The sequence below is a fragment of the Cydia splendana genome, chromosome 27 (assembly GCF_910591565.1).
Source record: "Cydia splendana chromosome 27, ilCydSple1.2, whole genome shotgun sequence".
Taxonomy (NCBI): Eukaryota; Metazoa; Arthropoda; class Insecta; order Lepidoptera; family Tortricidae; genus Cydia; species Cydia splendana.
This window is the reverse complement of record NC_085986.1, coordinates 7,662,390-7,680,729: the sequence shown is the minus strand read 5'-3', so window position 1 is coordinate 7,680,729 and position 18,340 is coordinate 7,662,390. Positions and strand designations below refer to the sequence as shown.

Here is an 18,340-nt window from a genome sequence, read left to right as displayed (position 1 = left end):
GGAGGTAATGGTAAAACGTATTATTAATAAATTCAAAACTATGTACCTAGCATAAAATTGAATACCGTAAACTGGGGTTACTTTGATTCGTGGTGTATCATTGATCAACTATTTTTAAACTATAAGGAATACGTTTCTGAACGCTTTCATTATCTATTTTTGTTAAGCATGCTAACCACATCATCAAATGTTTAAGTTCGCGTTCAAAAATCAACTCCCTATTCCTCAAAAATGGATGATCAATGTTACCCCGCGAATCAAAGTAACCCCATCTACGGTACCTACTTACTTATTAAGTTCTATGTACCATAGAGAAATAAGTAAGCATAGAGTGTTCACTCCATAGCGGCTGTCCATAAATGACGTCATCGATTTTTGTGGATTTTTGACCCCCCCCCCCCCTTAAAATCATCCAAAAATAATTCTTCAAATGACCCCGTTTCCTCCTAAGTACGTTAAGCTACCATCATCCGATGTCCAGACCCCCCCCCCCTAATTTGAAATGACGTAATTTATGAATAGTCCCATACATCACTTTTGTTACCAAAACGCCTATTAATTTCGTAGTCGACAATGTCGACATCTAGCAAGTTGGTATTTTTTGTTATTTACTCGTAATGCATGTATAAATTATAAATTATAAGATGTAATGTTTTGAAAAGAGGTGTCATGCCGAGTTTGTTGCCGGTCCCATATAGGGATACCCTCCTCCAATTGAGGGGGGATTTAAATCCTCTCGAGGCAGAGGTGTAGGGTTGGAGCCGGTATAGCTTTATTTGATGTTCATAAGCGCATTGTAATAATGCCTACTTGAATAATAAATCTTAATCTTAATCTCTATGACTATGGATAGTATAATTCAGTGGTGGGCAAACTTTCTTCATGGGGGGCCAGAAAGTTTAGGAAATTGAAGTGGAGGGCTAGAATTGTAGCCAATATTTTTTTTGATTTGTGATAATCGTGAGCCAATGCCATATACCCCATATACTAATTATTTCATAGGACCGGCGGCGGGCCGGATAAAATCCATTCGCGGGCCGCAGATGGCCCGCGGGCCGTACTTTGCCCACCACTGGTATAATTACTTTCCAATTTTTAGTGTATTTTCCGCATTCCTTTTTGTGTAATATATGTATGTTTATCCTATAAATTTTGTATGTATTTATATCCCTTATCTTTCTGGTACCTTGTTGTACATTTTGCTGCATTTGTCACCCTCTTTTCACTTTCTCCTCTCATCTACTCAAAGGTTAACTGGAAGAGATCCCTCAAAGGGATAAGTTCGCCTTTGTACTTCTTACTAATTGTATGTTATTTTTAATATGTCTTTTTGTACAATAAAGAGTTTACTACTACTACTACTATTACTTACATGTAGAGAGAAACACGTTGTTTCTGAGACGTTTGGGCTGGGGCGGCACTATTAAAAGGTCCAAGTTGAGCGTCCCTCCGCATATCCTACGACAAACAAAGAAAATAATATGTAACATTATTAAATAACCGGTCAAGTGCGAGTCGGACTCGCCCACCGAGGGCACAGAATAAATAATAGTACTAAGTACAGAAGACTCACTCTCTAACAAAACGCCTCTGTCACGATCAGCACAGATATGGCCGCTAGGTGGCGACAGCACCACGCGCGGCTTACGGCAAACCCCAAAATTGGGGCCGAACGGATGTACTTTTAACTACCTGTAGCAAAGTGACGAAATCGCGGAGTGAGCCACGCCTGCCGAGGGTTCCGTAACATTCACGAAACGGCAAAAATCACATTTGTTGTATGCCCCTCTTAAATATTTATTATATTCTGTTTTTAGTACTTGTTATAGCGGCAAAAGAAATACATCATCGGTGAAAATTTCAACTGCCTGGGGGCTATTCATAAATTACGTCATTTCAAATTGGGGGGGGGGGGGGGGGGGGGCTCTGGACATGGGATGATGGTAGCATGACGTAGGAGGAAACGGGGTCATTCGAAGCATGAGTTTTGGATGATTTTAGGGAGGGGGATCAAAAATAGGTGACGTAATTTATGAACAGCCCCCTAGCTATCACCATCACGGTTCATGAGGTACAGCCTGGTGACAGACATACAGATTACAGACAGACGGACAGATGGACAGCGGAGTCTTAGTAATAGGGTTCCGTTTTTACCCTTTTTCGAAGTACGGAACCCCAAATAATACATGAATGTATTTACCTGTATTTTCTGAGTTGAACCTCGCCCGTTTTCGTTCTTGTCAAACATTTCTTTAGGTACTTTCGAAATGCCGCTTCTGAAAAATTAACCAACATCACGAAATCAGCAATACACATAAAGGCCTCAAAGTTACATGATTAGGTAAGCTTAACCACTAGTGATCGTTATCAACGTGATGTTTTCGTAGCAAAAGGTATGGTTGGCAGAAAAGAAAAAACATTTGAATATTCACTTTTGTTCTTAACACTTAAAACTTAAAAAATAAATACTTATCTTAGGATAACACCTCTAGATATAACCTTTTCCGCCCTAATATATTTTTAAAATAATGTACGTCAAATGACATTAATTTTCATAAAAATACAACTATACTTGCGTGCAATATTTTAGAGACTTAGGGTCGGTTGCACCAAACTGTTCGTATCGTTAAAGAGTTCGCCAAATTTCTATGTATGGAAAGTTTCATAGTAAGGCGCCGGGGCGCGCCGGCTGACGTTGATCAGTCTGTCAAATGTGGTTGGTGCAACTGACCCTTAAATTAACCTTCCTTCTGTTAACGTAGAAAGGTCATTTAGCTATTTAAAATGGATTTTTTTCAAACGACGTAAACGACTGACATCCAAATCTGTTGAAAAAATTTTAGTCGTTTATTCAGTATAATTTGGATAAGTAATCATAAATACTTTGCTACCAATACAGCACGTTGATAACGATCACTATTAACCACATAGGGCCGATACAGAAATACTGCAACCCGACTGCAATTTGTATGGGAACTGCACGCCGACTGCACACCAAGTGCAGTTCCCATACAAGTTGCAGTCGGGTTGCAGTCCGTTTGTACCGGCCCTTACAGGCGTATTCGAATTTTAGTTATTCGATATGTTTCAGATATGCTACAGATCTGTGACAAATGTGACGTTTTTGAATGCGACACACAAAAATATTTTTCAAAATGTGAAAGAGGGACCTCTTTCCTATATGGGCTATACAAGACTTGTAGGTATAGATGTAGTGCATAATTGTTTTCCATCGTACTTTCTCGGAAACGTTCGTATTTGTCATGCTACTTCAGTCAACGTCAGTACTTTTTGTATCGAGACTGACTGAAATAGCAAGACACGTTCGTACGTTTCCGTGAAAATACGATGGACAATATTAATTAATGCACTTCATCTGTAGTTAGTTATTACCAAAGACATATGTAACTTCGTATAAGACGAATAAAGTGTAAGGAAAAAACGTGCCTCGGAATTCAAGTAAAAGTCATTCTCGAATAGATGCCGCACACACCTTTCGCCTATCCTCGGCTTGATGGCGTGACGACACCGTTTCATATTTAACAATTTTAACACACAGATATCAGTGAATGAACATGGATCAAAATGATATAAAAATAATAAAATCATTTATCCATATATATACATTTTTTGATAACTTTATACGTTTTCATTTTGAGTTTTAGTCGTGTGTCGATAGATGACAGTAAATTTACAGCGACTACAAAATTTACAATGACAGGACCCCTCTATACTATCTATTCTTTTTGGTTATTACCAAAGATACATTGATTATGATGCGTAAAATCTAAGACAATTTCGTGCTTCGAATTTGACAGGTAAACGAGATGGCGCTGTACAGCTCCATACATTTTGCGGTAACTCTCATTGTCAAAATTTGACGTTTGACAATTCAGTGACCGCAAAACATATGGCGCAGTACAGCGCCATCTGTCTTGGATGTCAAACTAAGGGGCAAGTTTTTTTCTTAGACTTTACCTCTCTATTACAATCATTTCTCTTTTTATTACTTTATTGGGTACCTATCAATTTATACTCTGTATCTTTAGGTATATAAATAAAAGTAAACAAACAATTTGTACATTTTCGGGTAGTTATAACATTTATTGGTTAACCAACCAAATACAAAATCACCTGGATCAGTCACTGAACGACCTGACTTTACTGACCTACATTGGGGGATTATCTATGAAAAGGGACCTTATTGTCGATGGCGCTTACGCCGTACAGCGTCGCGCGGCATTGTATTTATATCGAAGCATCGTTAATAATGGTGTAAGCGCCATCGACAATAAGGTCCCTTTTCATAGATAACGTCACCATTATTTGATCGTGTAATGTTTTCATCTACCCTCAATTGGCTTAAGGAGCTATTTGAGGGTAGATTTTGTTTACTTTTATTTAAATACCTAAAGATACAGAGTATAGTTCCCTACCGTTATTTTCTCCGATCAGCGTCCTGGGATCTTGCATGAACGTTGGCTCCGAGAGATGTAGATTGTCAAGCTCTTCTTTTTCCCGCTCGTTCTTCGTATACCTAAACAGACAAACATATTAGGGAGGTACTTTATTAGTTATAAGATAAAGATAAAAGAAATGTATTCGTGACAGTCGCAAACATGTACGAACATGTACCGGCAATAAAAAGCAGAGGTACATGGCCCGCTAGGTGATGCCACGACATTCAGGTACCTACATTACAATCAAAATATCAATTAAAAAAATAATGAATACTAAAGAATGACACAGAAACACATGGAGAAAACAACGACAGAAAACGATTCCGAGTATTGTTCTTCGGTGGTGGTTTGTTATATTTCTTTTTGCGGTGGGAGGGTGGGAACATTAATTGCATGTAAAAAATACGCAAGTAAGTATAATGGGTTAGGCTTCCAGTTCTCTGACCCTGGCGTTGACTTCTTTGTACAAGGCGCTCCTGTTGTCGTCCTGTTCAACTATATATTACTTTACATGTTGGTCTTCAAGAAGACTTCCAGTTCTGTGATCCTGGCGTTGACTTTTTTGTAGAACGCGGTCCTGTTGGCGTCCTGTTCAACTATATACTACTTACATGTTGGTCTTCAAGAAGGCCTCCAGTTCTCTGGTCCTGGCGTTGACTTCTTTGTAGAAAGCGGTCCTGTTGGCGTCCTGTTCAACTATATATTACTTACATGTTGGTCTTTGTTTGAGAACGGGACAAGTAGGTACACAAATTTGGGATAAATATTTGCCAATTTGTCAAGACAGCACTAACCTTTCTCCGGGAGTTGGGATCCGCACAGAGGACTCGGTCAGGAGTGCCAGGACACGATTCTTCCAGGTAAGTATCCGAAATTCACCAGGTTCGCGGTGCACACAGGCGTCTAAGTGCATGTCTTATTTCGTCTGTCATAGGTGTCAACTAATTAGAGGGCCGCGCGGGCGGGGGAGGGGAGGGGAGACAAATCTGCATAGATACTTGTACATGTTATATGTAGATAGTATTTTGAACAGTCTTCAAGAAGGCTTCCAGTTCTCTGATCCTGGCGTTGACTTCTGTCTAGAAGGCGGATCGCACGGCATCCTGTTCAACTATATATTAATTAATGTTGGTCTTCAAGAAGGCCTCCAGTTCTCTGATCCTGGCGTTGACTTCTGTCTAGAAGGCGGATCGCACGGCATCCTGTTCAACTATATCTTACTTACATGTTGGCCTTCAAGAAGGCTTCCAGTTCTCTGATCTTGGCGTTGACTTCTTTGTAAAAGGCGGATCGGGCGGCGTCCTGTTCCGCCTTGACCTTCAGCATCTCTATGTGCTCTTTCACCATGAACACGAACAGGTCTAAAATAATAATAATAATTCAGCCTTAGAGTCTCGACCAACATCTTGAGAGACTCTCACTAGGTGGTTGGATCAAGGGACAGATTCAGAAGGCGGTGATCTTGGACACGGCGCGGATAGTCCGCCGGTTCCTCTCTCTGCGGCCCTGACCACCGGTAGCTTGGGCCTTGCCCCGCCGCTGGCGGCACCCTAGGTTAGGTTTTTTATGTGTTTATATGTATTTTTTATTGTTTTTTATGTGTTTTTGTATTTTACTTTTATATTCATGTTATAAACAACCTAATTTATGAAGAAAAATGAATAATTCCGCCTTTATACATCCCACTGCTGGACACAGGCCTCGCATGCGCGAGAGGTCTTCGGCTATAGTCCCCACGCTAGCCCAATGCGGGGACTTCACATACACCTTTGAATTTCTTCCCATATGCATGCAGGTTTCCTCGCGATGTTTTCCTTCACCGAAAAGCGACTAGTAAATATCAAATGATATTTCGTACATAAGTTCCAACTCATTGGTGAATATGAAGCATATGGTGGAAATATTCGCTGTCAACGGGTAATGAATAAAATAACTAACCTCCTTAGTCCTGAAATCCTTTAAAAAGAACAAATTAAAATCGAATTCTATACTATAATGGAATAAAAGAAGGTTACAAAATCAAAACTGCAAAAATGACTCTGGGTCTTAGGAGGCTAACCTGTGTATCTATTGGCTACTTCGGCAGCTAACGCGTAAGACTTCGAAGACTCGCTCAACAAGTCCACCTCAGACTTGGCCGCACGAACACATACGCAGCTGCCATCTATGGATTTAGGCAGTTTGAGGCCCACGTTCAGAGCTGGGAACTCTAGTTCAATGGGTTCACTGTAAAAAAAAAAACATTACTTTGAAACATAGAGGCTTACGGCGGGATTCTTGAAATGAATTAGAGATTCACTAGATATGAAATAGTAAAGATATGTGACGTTCCACGGGAAAAGGTAACTTATGGCAGCCGCAATAATATTGGACAGGCGTTAATAATAGCGTAAGCGCCAACCGCCATAAGGTACCTTTTGCCGTGGAACGTCACATATCTTTACTATTTCATATCTAGTGAATCTCTAATTCATTTCCCGAATCGTGCCGATAGATGCACTTATGGAACTTTCAGTAGAAGTAGAAGAGAAAGTGCTATTACTTATTGTTTGTCCTCGTCACAGTCTCCCTTTTTTATTCCCCACCGTAAATGTGGTAATAAATAACCCGACCAAATTACGTAGGTTGTTTTTGGTATGTTGTCAGGAATGTTAAAACATGTTTTTAATTGCAACTTTTCTCAGTATAGACTTTTTGAGTTAATAGCAGTCAAATGTGTCAACAAATGTCAACTTGTGCCAATAAGTGTCACCTTGTGCCAATAAGGTACAAGTTGTGTCAATAAAAGTCAACTTGTGCCAATGTCTTTTTAATTAATGTCAGCGCTGGAAGTCGCCAGCAACATGCTGAGATGGAGCCATTTCGTGACACTTTATTTTCACTATGTTCTTTTTATGTATGTTTATTGTCTGTGTATTTACGAATTAAAAAAAATGGTCTCTAAACTCACGGCTCTGGTTCCATCGGCTTCAACTTCCTGGTGGGCATGCGCACAGCCACCCATATATTCAGCTTCAACGCTTGAAACTCCCTGTTGTACGGTTGCCATCAGATATACCGGGGCGACCGAGGTGCTCAAAAATATCTGAACACGCACTCTAATGCCTTGATGATAAAGGCGTCGCTAGATTGATCGACTCGAACTTAAGGTTCTTTTCCAATTCGCACTCGATTGACTGTGTGATAGACCTTATCACGGTGAAATAAGGTTCACGCAAAGTCAATAAACTGTGAATCATTTTAGAGAGCTGCTAGAGTCTAAAGCTAACTAGCTTTGGCTTTGACAAGCGACAGAGTATGGCAGTGCCACCACTATTGAGCTTGTCGCTGCAGTGGCATTTTTTGTCAATTATTCCTGGTAAAATGTGAAATGACCGTTTTTCTAAGAATTGACGTTTCGTGTCAATAGTTGTGACAATTAGTGTCAAATTGAGCCAATAAGCGCCTTGTGTCAATAAAAGTCAACTTGTACCAATGCCTTTTTAATTAATGTCAACTTTTGTCAAGGTCAAAACGAATTGTATGTTATGTTTCATTCTTTTTGTCTTACGTTTCATTCATTTTGGGTCTGTGATTATTGCTCACTAGATGGTCCCATCGGAAGATCAGCGCTGGAAGTCGCCAGCTACATGAGATGGGGCCATTTCGTGACACTATGTTTACTATGTTCTTTTTATGTATGTCTAACTCTATTGTCTGTGTATTTACGAATGAAAAAAAAATGGTCTCTAAACTCACGGCTCCGGTTCCACTGGCTTCAATTTCCTCGTCGGCATGCGTACAGCCACCCATATGTTCAGCTTCAACGCTTGAAACTCCCTGTTGTACGTCGCTAACTTGATGGACTCCATTTTGAGGTTCTTTTCCAAGTTGCGCAGGATCATGTAGGACGCGCACTGGATGGTTTCGGAGAGCTGCTCGCGTAGCTGCAGGCGGACCTGTGGCACAGAATAAGATAAAATAATAATAATAATCCAATCGACCAACACCTAGAGAGACTCTCGCTGGGTGGTTGGATCAAGGGTCAGATGCAGAAGGCGGTAATTTTGGACACGGCGCGTATAGTCCGCCGGTTCCTCACTCTGCGGCTCTGACCACCGGCAGCTTGGGCCCTGCCCCGCTGCCGGCGGCACCCTAGGTTAGGTTTTTTATAATGTGTTTATATATTTTTTGTAATGTTTTGTAAGTGTTTTTATATTTTACTTTTATACTCGCATTGTAAAATCCTAACCTAAGACCCTAGTTGAATAAAGGAAATAATAATCTTAGAATAAATTTAAAAGTGGAAAAATTACTGTCTTGGGTGAGACTTGAACTCACGACTGGATCGATATTCCAGCGCCCTGCCATCTTTCCACCATATTATGGGTCAAGGGGATCCTAGCGACATCTACTTTAAGAGTGTTACGCTTCTTAAACGGCTACCGGAGTTCTAAGTTGGAAATTCGCCAGTTACGATGTGCTACCCATACTAATTTTAATTTTTAACAAGCAGTCGCAGACGTTACTACTTAAAAAAAAAAAAATATATATATATATATATATATATATATATATATATATATATACATATATATTTCAGTCTATATACGTCCCACTGATCATGCGCGAGAAGGCTTGGGCTATAGTCCCCACGCTAGCCCAATGCGGATTCGGGATTTAACATACACCTTTAAATTTCTTCGCAGATGTATGCAGGTTTCCTCACGATGTTTTCCTTCACCGAAAAGCTAGCGGTAAATATCAAATGATATTTCGTACATAAGTTCCGAAAAACTCATTGGTATACGTACGTAAATAAAATTTATTTCATTGAAAATTATCCAAAAATTACATACACCTAAACCTTCCTCAAGAATCCCTCTATTGATAGATGAAAACCGCATGAAAAACCGATCAGTAGTTTTCTAGTTTATCGCGAACATACAAACACACAGACGGACGCGGCGGGGGACTTTGTTTTATAAGGTGTAAAGATTTCTACTTACTTCATTGAAGGTCTGCAGTTGCAATGGTGTGAACTGTTTCGGATTTGCCACCATTTCTTCGAGCATCAGCATCATCTACAAATAAAATTCACTATAGTTCGTTTTTTTAGCATTAGAAAAAAGGTGAATAATCTTGACGTGTCATTTTATTGAAAAACACTTTTGTAAAATAAGTCACGGCAAACATGTAACAATTCTGAATCATATACTATTATTTACATTCTTTTGCTTTCATAAGTAATAGTTACCGATTAAAAAAAATCGTTTTTCAATTAAAAGACACGTCAAGATCGCGTAGTCTTTTTCTAGTGCTAAAAAACGAACTACATTTAATGGATAATTTGGGTACACATTATTGTTAGGAAAAAACATTTTTGCACTTTTTCAACCTGTCAGGATTTTATGGAGAAAAACTCGTGTCGCGCTCCGTGCGAACCATACATAGAAGGACTTTAAAAGCTAACGATTTGACTCTGTATCTTTAGGTATTTAAATAAAAGTAAACAAAATCTACCCTCAAATGGCTCGTTAAGCCAGTTGAGGGTAGATGAAAACAATACACGATCAAAAAATGTTGGTTAAAGTCAGGTCGTTCAGTGACTGATCCAGGCGGTCGGTTAACCAATAAATGTTATAACTCCCCGAAAATGTACAAATTGTTTGTTTACTTTTATTTAAATACCTAAAGATATAGACTATAGTAACTAAATTTTCATTTATCTAATATCTTTTCTACCTATAAACATTGTCATTTATCGTCACAAGCTGTTATCTTACCGGTAAAGCCTCAACACACCGTCTGTCCAACTCATCGGCGTCGCACGCGTTCGTGGTTTGCCAGACATGGATGTAAGTGGCCATCTGGGTGGGCACGCGGGGGTCAGGCAGACCGTCGCAGCGGAGGTATTGTTGCCACTGGAAAACATTTCAAATTTATAACTAAATTTATGATTACACATCGGTAACTCATGGCATTAGCACTTAAGAGATTAGATTAATTAATTCCTTTTTTTAGTGGTTTCTTTTTCTCGACTCGTATAGGAAGAACATTGTCACATCACTAGTCTGTTAGAAACTGTCAAGTGCTACGAGATACCGATGTGTGCTCATCACTAATCTTTTAAGTGCTACCTAAATGCCGCGAGTTACCGATGTGTATCTATACTTATGATCGGTCGTAGGGTCTGATACACGCACACGTTTATACACAAAGCTACCGGCTACCGAACTGAACTCGCGCGCAGCGCTGTTACGGCTCGGCCACGACATTGAACGACTTGCGATGGCGCAGCGATAACCATAGGTTGGAGCGAGACACAGCGATCGGACCTTTCGTTCCCACCTATGGTTGTCGCTGCCGCCGTCGCCAGTCGCGTAATGTTGTGGCCGAGCCGTTAGCGTCTGCGCGATACAACAACATGGCCACGCACGCGCCCACTATAAGTTGACTCGCGGGTTTGTCTGTTAATACGCGAGCCGGGGTCTACTTAGACTGGCTCTATTGCGTGCCATCACTTTCTAACGCACGCGTGGGTGTGCTGTCTCTGCCACACGCTATAGAAGTCAATTTCTTGGGTTTACAAGCGTCACCCACACAAATTAGGTGGAAGTCAGGGATATTCAGGCAGCAGAAAATATGCAGCCTGAATATCCCTGACTTCCACCTTCTTACAACATTTTTGCGCTATTTTATTTACTATTACTCACTTCTAATGTTATTTTTCATATGTTCTTCTCTTAATCATGTTATATATTTATACACTTCATATTATACACTTCACAAATTTTACACCACACTAAAACAAGGAGCAGCGAGTAAAATCCAGGTAAGCTACTTAGGAGCGATGTCTGTATGGTATTTCATTATTTTTGTTTTTCGTTTCTATTTAAACTCCATAGATGGCGTTACTTGAGTTAGACAATGTTTTGGACAACGACCTGGCTATTGATTGTCACACACTCGAAGTCCTTGAAAACTGTCAACAGTATCTCAACCCTAATTATAGTTTTAAATTGGCAGCCCTAAACATAAGAAGTCTCCAACGTAACTTCGATTCCTTCTTTGTGACATTGAATAGAATAAATATTGAGTTCGACATTATCATTCTTACCGAATGTTGGTTAAATGATTCTACGGTTATAGATTTACTTCCTAACTACCAAATGTTCCATACTACAAGGGTAATAAATAAAAGTGGTGGAGTCGTTGCGTATGTAAACAACCGTCTATCGGTAACCTGCACCGAACCACCTATCGACGACGCAAACTGTCTTGCTTTAAATATCGAGGGTCAAACTTCAGTTTTTGGCATTTACCGGTCTCCTTCCTTTTCTGATTCAAGCTTATTTTTGAACTCCTTAGACGCTTTTCTCAATATTACAAACTCACGCCAAATTATCATAGCTGGCGATTTAAATATTGACATCTCCGATAACGCTATGCCCTCCCATCATAACCTACCAGATTATCTGAACCTTATGTCGGCCCACGGGCTCTTACCTGCGATTACTAAACCCACAAGGGACAATGCGTGTCTGGACCATATTTTTATTAAGGCCGCGGTTGATTCGATAGGTATTGTTTGTAAATGCTCCGTAACTGATCATGATATTGTTATGGCTGGCCTCAAGTGTCCTACACAAAATTCTCATAACAGAAATCGCTGGGTGCTAAAAACGGACTACAAATTAATTACTCAAGAGCTGTCGGAGGTCGACTGGAGTCCTATTTCTAATAGTAGCGATGTTAACACTGCAGCTAACTACTTCAACACTATCATATGCTCTGCAATTAAAAATAACACGAAAAAGATAAAACTTAGCCGTGCCAAATTCAATATTAAGCCTTGGGTAACACCTGGGGTAATTAGGTGCTTAAAACACAGAGATAAACTCCATAGGGACTCAAGAGCCTCTCCTAACAATCCGATCACACATAAAATATACACCCGCTACAGAAACTTTTGTAACAACTTATTATATAATTTAAAGACTGAATTTCAGAACAAGCAAATACAAGAAAATAGAGATAAACCTAAAAAACTATGGAAAACAATTAAGACTATATGCCAATTTTCAAACAATATAAACGATGCCACCCACTTAACCAAATCTGGAAACTCCGCTCAAGAATCCCTTGATTTGTGTAATACTCACTTTACAACGGTAGGTAGTAATTTAGCTGATCAGATATTGTTCAAACTCGCGGAATCTCAACATAGTCTAGCTAACAAGTTTGTTCGCCCACATAGCACCCCACACTCATTTTTCATGCAGCCAACCGATATTTTTGAGGTAGATAACCTTATTAGGCAACTTAAGTCTGACAGAGCTCCTGGATACGATGGCATTAAACCTTTACTAATTAAGGAAATAAAAGAGGTAATCCTTGAGCCTTTTGTCTGTCTCTGCAACCTTAGTCTAGAAAAAGGATACTTCCCTGACTGCTGGAAATTAGCTATAGTCTCCCCGATTCACAAATCCGGCCCAAAAGATTTACCCACTAACTACAGACCCATCTCTCTCTTATGCATTTTCTCTAAAATTTTAGAAAAAATTGTAAATATTCGTCTCGTGAACTATTTAGAGAAACACTCACTGTTGTCAGAACATCAGTTTGGTTTCAGACGCGGCAAGTCGACTGAAGATGCCGTTCTTACTCTCACAAACATGATCTCTGGTCATCTAGATGCCGGTAAATGCTGTATAGGGGTATTCCTTGACCTGGCGAAGGCCTTCGACACCGTCTCAATTCCCATTCTTCTCAAGAAATTAGAAGCTCTCGGAATACGAGGCTCTGCACATGACTGGTTTTCCAGCTACCTAACAAATAGACAGCAATCAGTTAAGATTGGGGAATCAACAAGCAGCAGATCTGACATCTACTTCGGCGTCCCACAGGGCAGTATTCTCGGTCCCTCGCTTTTCATTACATACATTAATGACCTTCTTCAAACCACTATCCCAAACTCTGAATTCATCTGCTATGCTGATGACACCGTAGCTCTTTTTAGTGGTAATACTTGGGAGGAAACATACTTGTCAGCTGAGACAGGACTATCATTAGTATCGAAATGGTTGGATCACAATCTTCTCACTCTGAACATGAACAAAAGCTATCACATCCCATTCTCAAAGACATCAGTCTCCTCTGCTCCACTCACATACCACCTAAAGTTACATTCCTGTGATACAAATAACTTAATCTGCTCATGTGGGTCCATAAGTAGATGCAGCACCGTCAAGTATCTGGGCCTTATCGTTGATGAACACCTTTCTTTTAAACAACACTTGACTGGTCTATCCAAAAAAGTTAGAAAAATGATTTATTTAGTGAAACGGCTGCGGGACTGTTCACCTCTAAGTGTCCTTCGCGTTGTCTACCATGCCCTGTGCCAATCTGTTATACAATATTGTATTGCAGTTTGGGGCAGCGCAGGTAAGACGGCACTCCTCGAACTAGAGCGTGCGCAGCGTGCTGTCATCAAAGTCATGCTAAGAAAACCTTTTAGATTTCCTACCGACTTGCTGTATAATGAAACGGGCATCCTCAGAGTCAGACAATTATTTATTTTCAGCGCAGTATGTAGAGTTCATAAAAGTATTGCAAATTTACCTATAAGAGACCTCATAATGAGCAGACGTATATACAGAGTCCCGGTACCTGCTGTCCATACATCTCACGCCAAGAGGTCTGCTTCCCATATGCACCCATTTATATATAACTCTGTTTGCAAAATTATCGATCTAAAAACATGTACCTTATCAAATGTTAAATCTAAACTCAAAAAATGGTTTGTGACCCTATCCTACAATGATACGGAAAATATAATATGTTCTTATGTTTAGGTCTGTCTGTCATCTTCTAGTCCTGACTTACTCGCTCTCCTACACCTTTCACTCACACACACCCACACACACACACATACACACACACTCACACGCGCACACACACACACACACACACACACACACACACACACACACACACACACACATATATACACACCCTAAAAGCATAAGCCTTATCACCCTCTCTCACACATCATTTTAACTAATAGGTTTAGTTACTGTTACCTACTCTTTTGTAAGCCCCAAGATACAGGCTCAGCCTAGTTTGGGGCTTACCGGACACCTTTGTGCATGTGTATTTTATTATAAATAAAAATTATTCTATTCTATTCTATTCTATTCTAAATTCACATATCGAGGGCTGAGGGGTGAATATAGTGTTTTTTAATGATATATGAAGCCAACGAGTAGACGATTCGCCTGATGGTAAGCAATTACTGTCGCCCATGGATACTTGCAACGCCAGAGGACGTCCAAGTGCGCTGCCGGACTTAAGATGGGAGTGCGTTCTATTCAGGATCAGTTTAGTACGAGGCAGGAAGTGCGCTCTTCTTTGTGCAAGATAATGATTGCCTCTGACTATATTAACTGTACTGAAGTGCTGGTGGCCTAGCGGTAAGAGCGTGCGACTTTCAATCCGGAGGTCGCGGGTTCAAACCCCGGCTCGTACCTTCGGACTTATGTACGAAATATCATTTGATATTTACCAGTCGCTTTTCGGTGAAGGAAAACATCGTGAGGAAACCGGACTAATCCCAATAAGGCCTAGTTTACCCTCTGGGTTGGAAGGTCAGATGGCAGTCGCTTTCGTAAAAACTAGTGGCGACGCCAGTTCTGCGGATTAATTGTCAAGCGGACCTCAGGCTCCCATGAGCGACACATTTGTCCCCGCCAGGGACCATGGCTGTATTGACTGTATGTCTTCTTCTTCCTCGCGTTATCCCGGCATTTTGCCACGGCTCATGGGAGCCTGGGGTCCACTTGATGACAACTAATCCCATGATTTGACGTAGGCACAAACTTTTACGAAAGCGACTGCCATCTGGTCTTGCTTGCATCTGGCTTTGGCTAAGAAAATTTTTACATAAGTTCCGAAAAACTCATCGGTACGAGTCGGGGTTTGAACCCGCGACCTCCGGTTTGAAAGTCGTACGCTCTTACCGCTAGGCCACCAGCGCAGCGACTATACATATTTGTGTATTTTATTATAAATATTATAATCTTAGAAATACAATTAGCTATAGTTACCTCCGCCTTTCGCTGTAAATTGTTCAGATATTCGATTTTCTCCCTTTCAAATTCTGAAATATACCAAAATTTACAGTTATTAGGGTTCCGTACCCAAAGGGTAAAAAAGGGATCCTATTACTAAGACTCCACTGTCCGTTTGTCTGTCTGTCTGTCTGTCCGTCTGTCTGTCACCAGCGTGTATCTCGTGTCCGTGATAGACAGTTGAAATTTTCACAGATGATGTATTTCTGTTGCCGCTATAACAAAAAATACTAAAAACAGAATATAATAAATATTTAAGTGGGGCTCCCATACAACAAACGTGATTTTTTTTGCCGTTTTTTGCGTAATGGTACCAACTTCGTGCGCGAGTCCGACTCGCACTTGGCCGGTTTTTTTAATACCAAAATCGGATAATCTGACAGATGGATTTATCCGAGTATGAAGATAAGCGACTCAAATGGGACTACACCAGTTCGTTGACAAAATATACTTACTGGAAAACAGGTTACAAGTCTTCGCCAATATATCTCTCCTTCTCTCTTGTTCTGCATTGTCCTTCGCTAAGAGTTCTGCCCTCTCCCTCGCCAGGGCTATTTTCTTCTCTGTCGCACCCGCCAGCCTTGCTTGCCTAAAACGAGACAGGTATAGAAAGCTTTGCTTCTAAGTTATACCAAGCTTTGCTTCTAAGGAAGGCATGCTTCGATTTTTGGGAGCATTTGTTTGTAACTTGTAACCAACGCTACTTTCACTATTTTTTTTACTTTGACATGTTAGAACACTCGGAATGCTACGCTGATATTTATTTTGCCATAAATGTCTTTGTTAATGACATGAAACAATTACAAAATACTAAGAGCCATATCGCTGGCCCAATATTACAGGGTTCTATGTTACATTTTCAAGATAGTTGAAATTCGACTTAATGTCACTATGACAATGTTCAAACTTCAGTTCGATAAAAGTGAAACATAGAACCCTCTAATATTGGGCCAGCGATATGTTTTTGTTACTTTTACCAAGCAGTCTGTGCTTGGATATTTTTTGCTATGGGGTTAGTGAGCTACATGGTTAATAAATAATAATATAGATTAATAGCCTGTCAAACAACTTTACCAGTTGAAAAAGGCGCGAGATTAAAATTTTCCATCGCACCTACATTTTTTAAATTTGCCGCTTTTTTCACCTGACTCAATGTCTTGACAGACTATATAATAAATAATAATATAGACATATAGCCTGTCAAACAAATTTATCAGTAGAAAAAGGCGCGTAATTCAAATTCTCTTTCGCTTTTCGTTTTTAAATTTGCCGCTTTTTTCAACTGACAGAAATGTCTTGACAGACTATAGAAATCTAATATCGAAGTGTCGAAGTGAACTTGACTGTTGTATAGCTCGAGCTTCGTCATATGCTCAAGTATAATGATTAATAACTACATAAAATTTAACTATTCATACGATACATGCCTCAGTAAACTGATAATCGTAGATATCAGTATATATTTGTATGGTAGGCCTTACGAGATTGAACTCGACAGTAGGTAGATATTATACGCATAAAAACAGTACTATCTACACTAAGATTTACACAAATAAAATGGTATGAAGTATGACAGTAGCAAGAAAAACACACTCAATAAAAACTCTATAAAATAGTATGAGATATTATTATTCACAACTACGGGACTGAGAGAGCCAACACTAGTCCACGAGCCTCTGCGTCTAGTCAACTCTATTGGCTGCTGCTCGACGCAACGTTGGTGCAACTGCGCAGCGACGCCATTTTCCATAGCGCTGACTAGACGCCGTCGCTCAAAAGACGCTAGTATGGGGTGGCCCTTAATCGTGTAAAACGTTCAAGTTAATAAACAAGACCAAGTGCGGGTAGTTCGAAAAACTCGCGCGCCTTGATGTTGATGTCAACTTTAGCCTCAAAACGTCGGAGGTAAATTTAAAACTTAATTTTAAGTTTCAAGTCCCGTCGATGTGAATAATAAGTGAGTACAAATCGTGAAAGTTTAAATCAGTGCAGTCGCCATCATATATATAAGAGCTGCCGAGGTGCTCAAAAATATCTTCACGCACTCTAACGCCTTGACAATAGATGCGCGTTCAGATATTTGTGAGGAAGTTAGCCGCTCCGGATGGCGACTGTATGAAGTATGACGGTAGTAAGTGTGACCAACTTTTCCGCTTCCACCTCGGCGCGCCACTCTTCTATTCGGTTCACGAGCCACAGATCTCTGTCTTTCTTATTCATTTTCTTCCACTCTTTGGGCTGTTACAATAACAAAGTTAGCACTATTGAGAAGCTACTTCTTTGTGAAGAGATGCTTCGGAGAAGCGAATACTTTTTTTTAAAGATGCTTCGCAGAAGCAATATCTTTTAATTTATTTAAAGTAAGATTATTATATTAAGAAGGGTTTATGGTATTTACGAATATATTTACGAACAGAAACGAGACATAGCTATCTTTTTCACTTAAAATTAAAAAAAAAACCGTGTATATGTTTGTGTTTAGTGGCAAAACAACAAGAAAAGTAGCCGATTTGACTTGCTCAAATGTGTTATAAATAAACTTATAATGTATGTCAAATCGACACACGTACAAGTACGAAATGTTAAGTTATCTGACCCTAACCACTTGAATTGGGAAAAAGTAAGTAACATAATTTTATGTACAGTCTGCAAAACTGCACCTCTGCATACTATAGTCTGTATCTTTAGGTATTTAACCCTTTAACCATTTGACATTCCTTTCTATTAATTCGGGTCTAGTAATAGGGTTAACCCTTTAGTCCGTAGCGG

The 18,340-nt window shown here is 39.9% G+C and overlaps 1 protein-coding gene across 1 annotated transcript in view; it reads right to left on the bottom strand.

Annotated features, from left to right (window-relative positions):
• LOC134803718 (dynein axonemal intermediate chain 7-like) overlaps positions 1-18,340 on the bottom strand; it is a 66,737-nt gene that overhangs the window by 29,042 nt on the left and 19,355 nt on the right. The window contains exons 5-15 of the mRNA XM_063776526.1: positions 17,718-17,809; positions 16,027-16,160; positions 15,548-15,600; positions 10,226-10,363; positions 9,449-9,523; positions 8,199-8,398; positions 6,520-6,686; positions 5,686-5,821; positions 4,437-4,537; positions 2,201-2,276; positions 1,373-1,458 (exon numbers count right to left, since the gene is read on the bottom strand). Coding sequence (XP_063632596.1) covers positions 1,373-1,458; positions 2,201-2,276; positions 4,437-4,537; positions 5,686-5,821; positions 6,520-6,686; positions 8,199-8,398; positions 9,449-9,523; positions 10,226-10,363; positions 15,548-15,600; positions 16,027-16,160; positions 17,718-17,791 — 1,240 coding nt within the window. The 5' untranslated portion in view covers positions 17,792-17,809. The remainder of the gene's footprint in view (positions 1-1,372; positions 1,459-2,200; positions 2,277-4,436; positions 4,538-5,685; positions 5,822-6,519; positions 6,687-8,198; positions 8,399-9,448; positions 9,524-10,225; positions 10,364-15,547; positions 15,601-16,026; positions 16,161-17,717; positions 17,810-18,340) is intronic.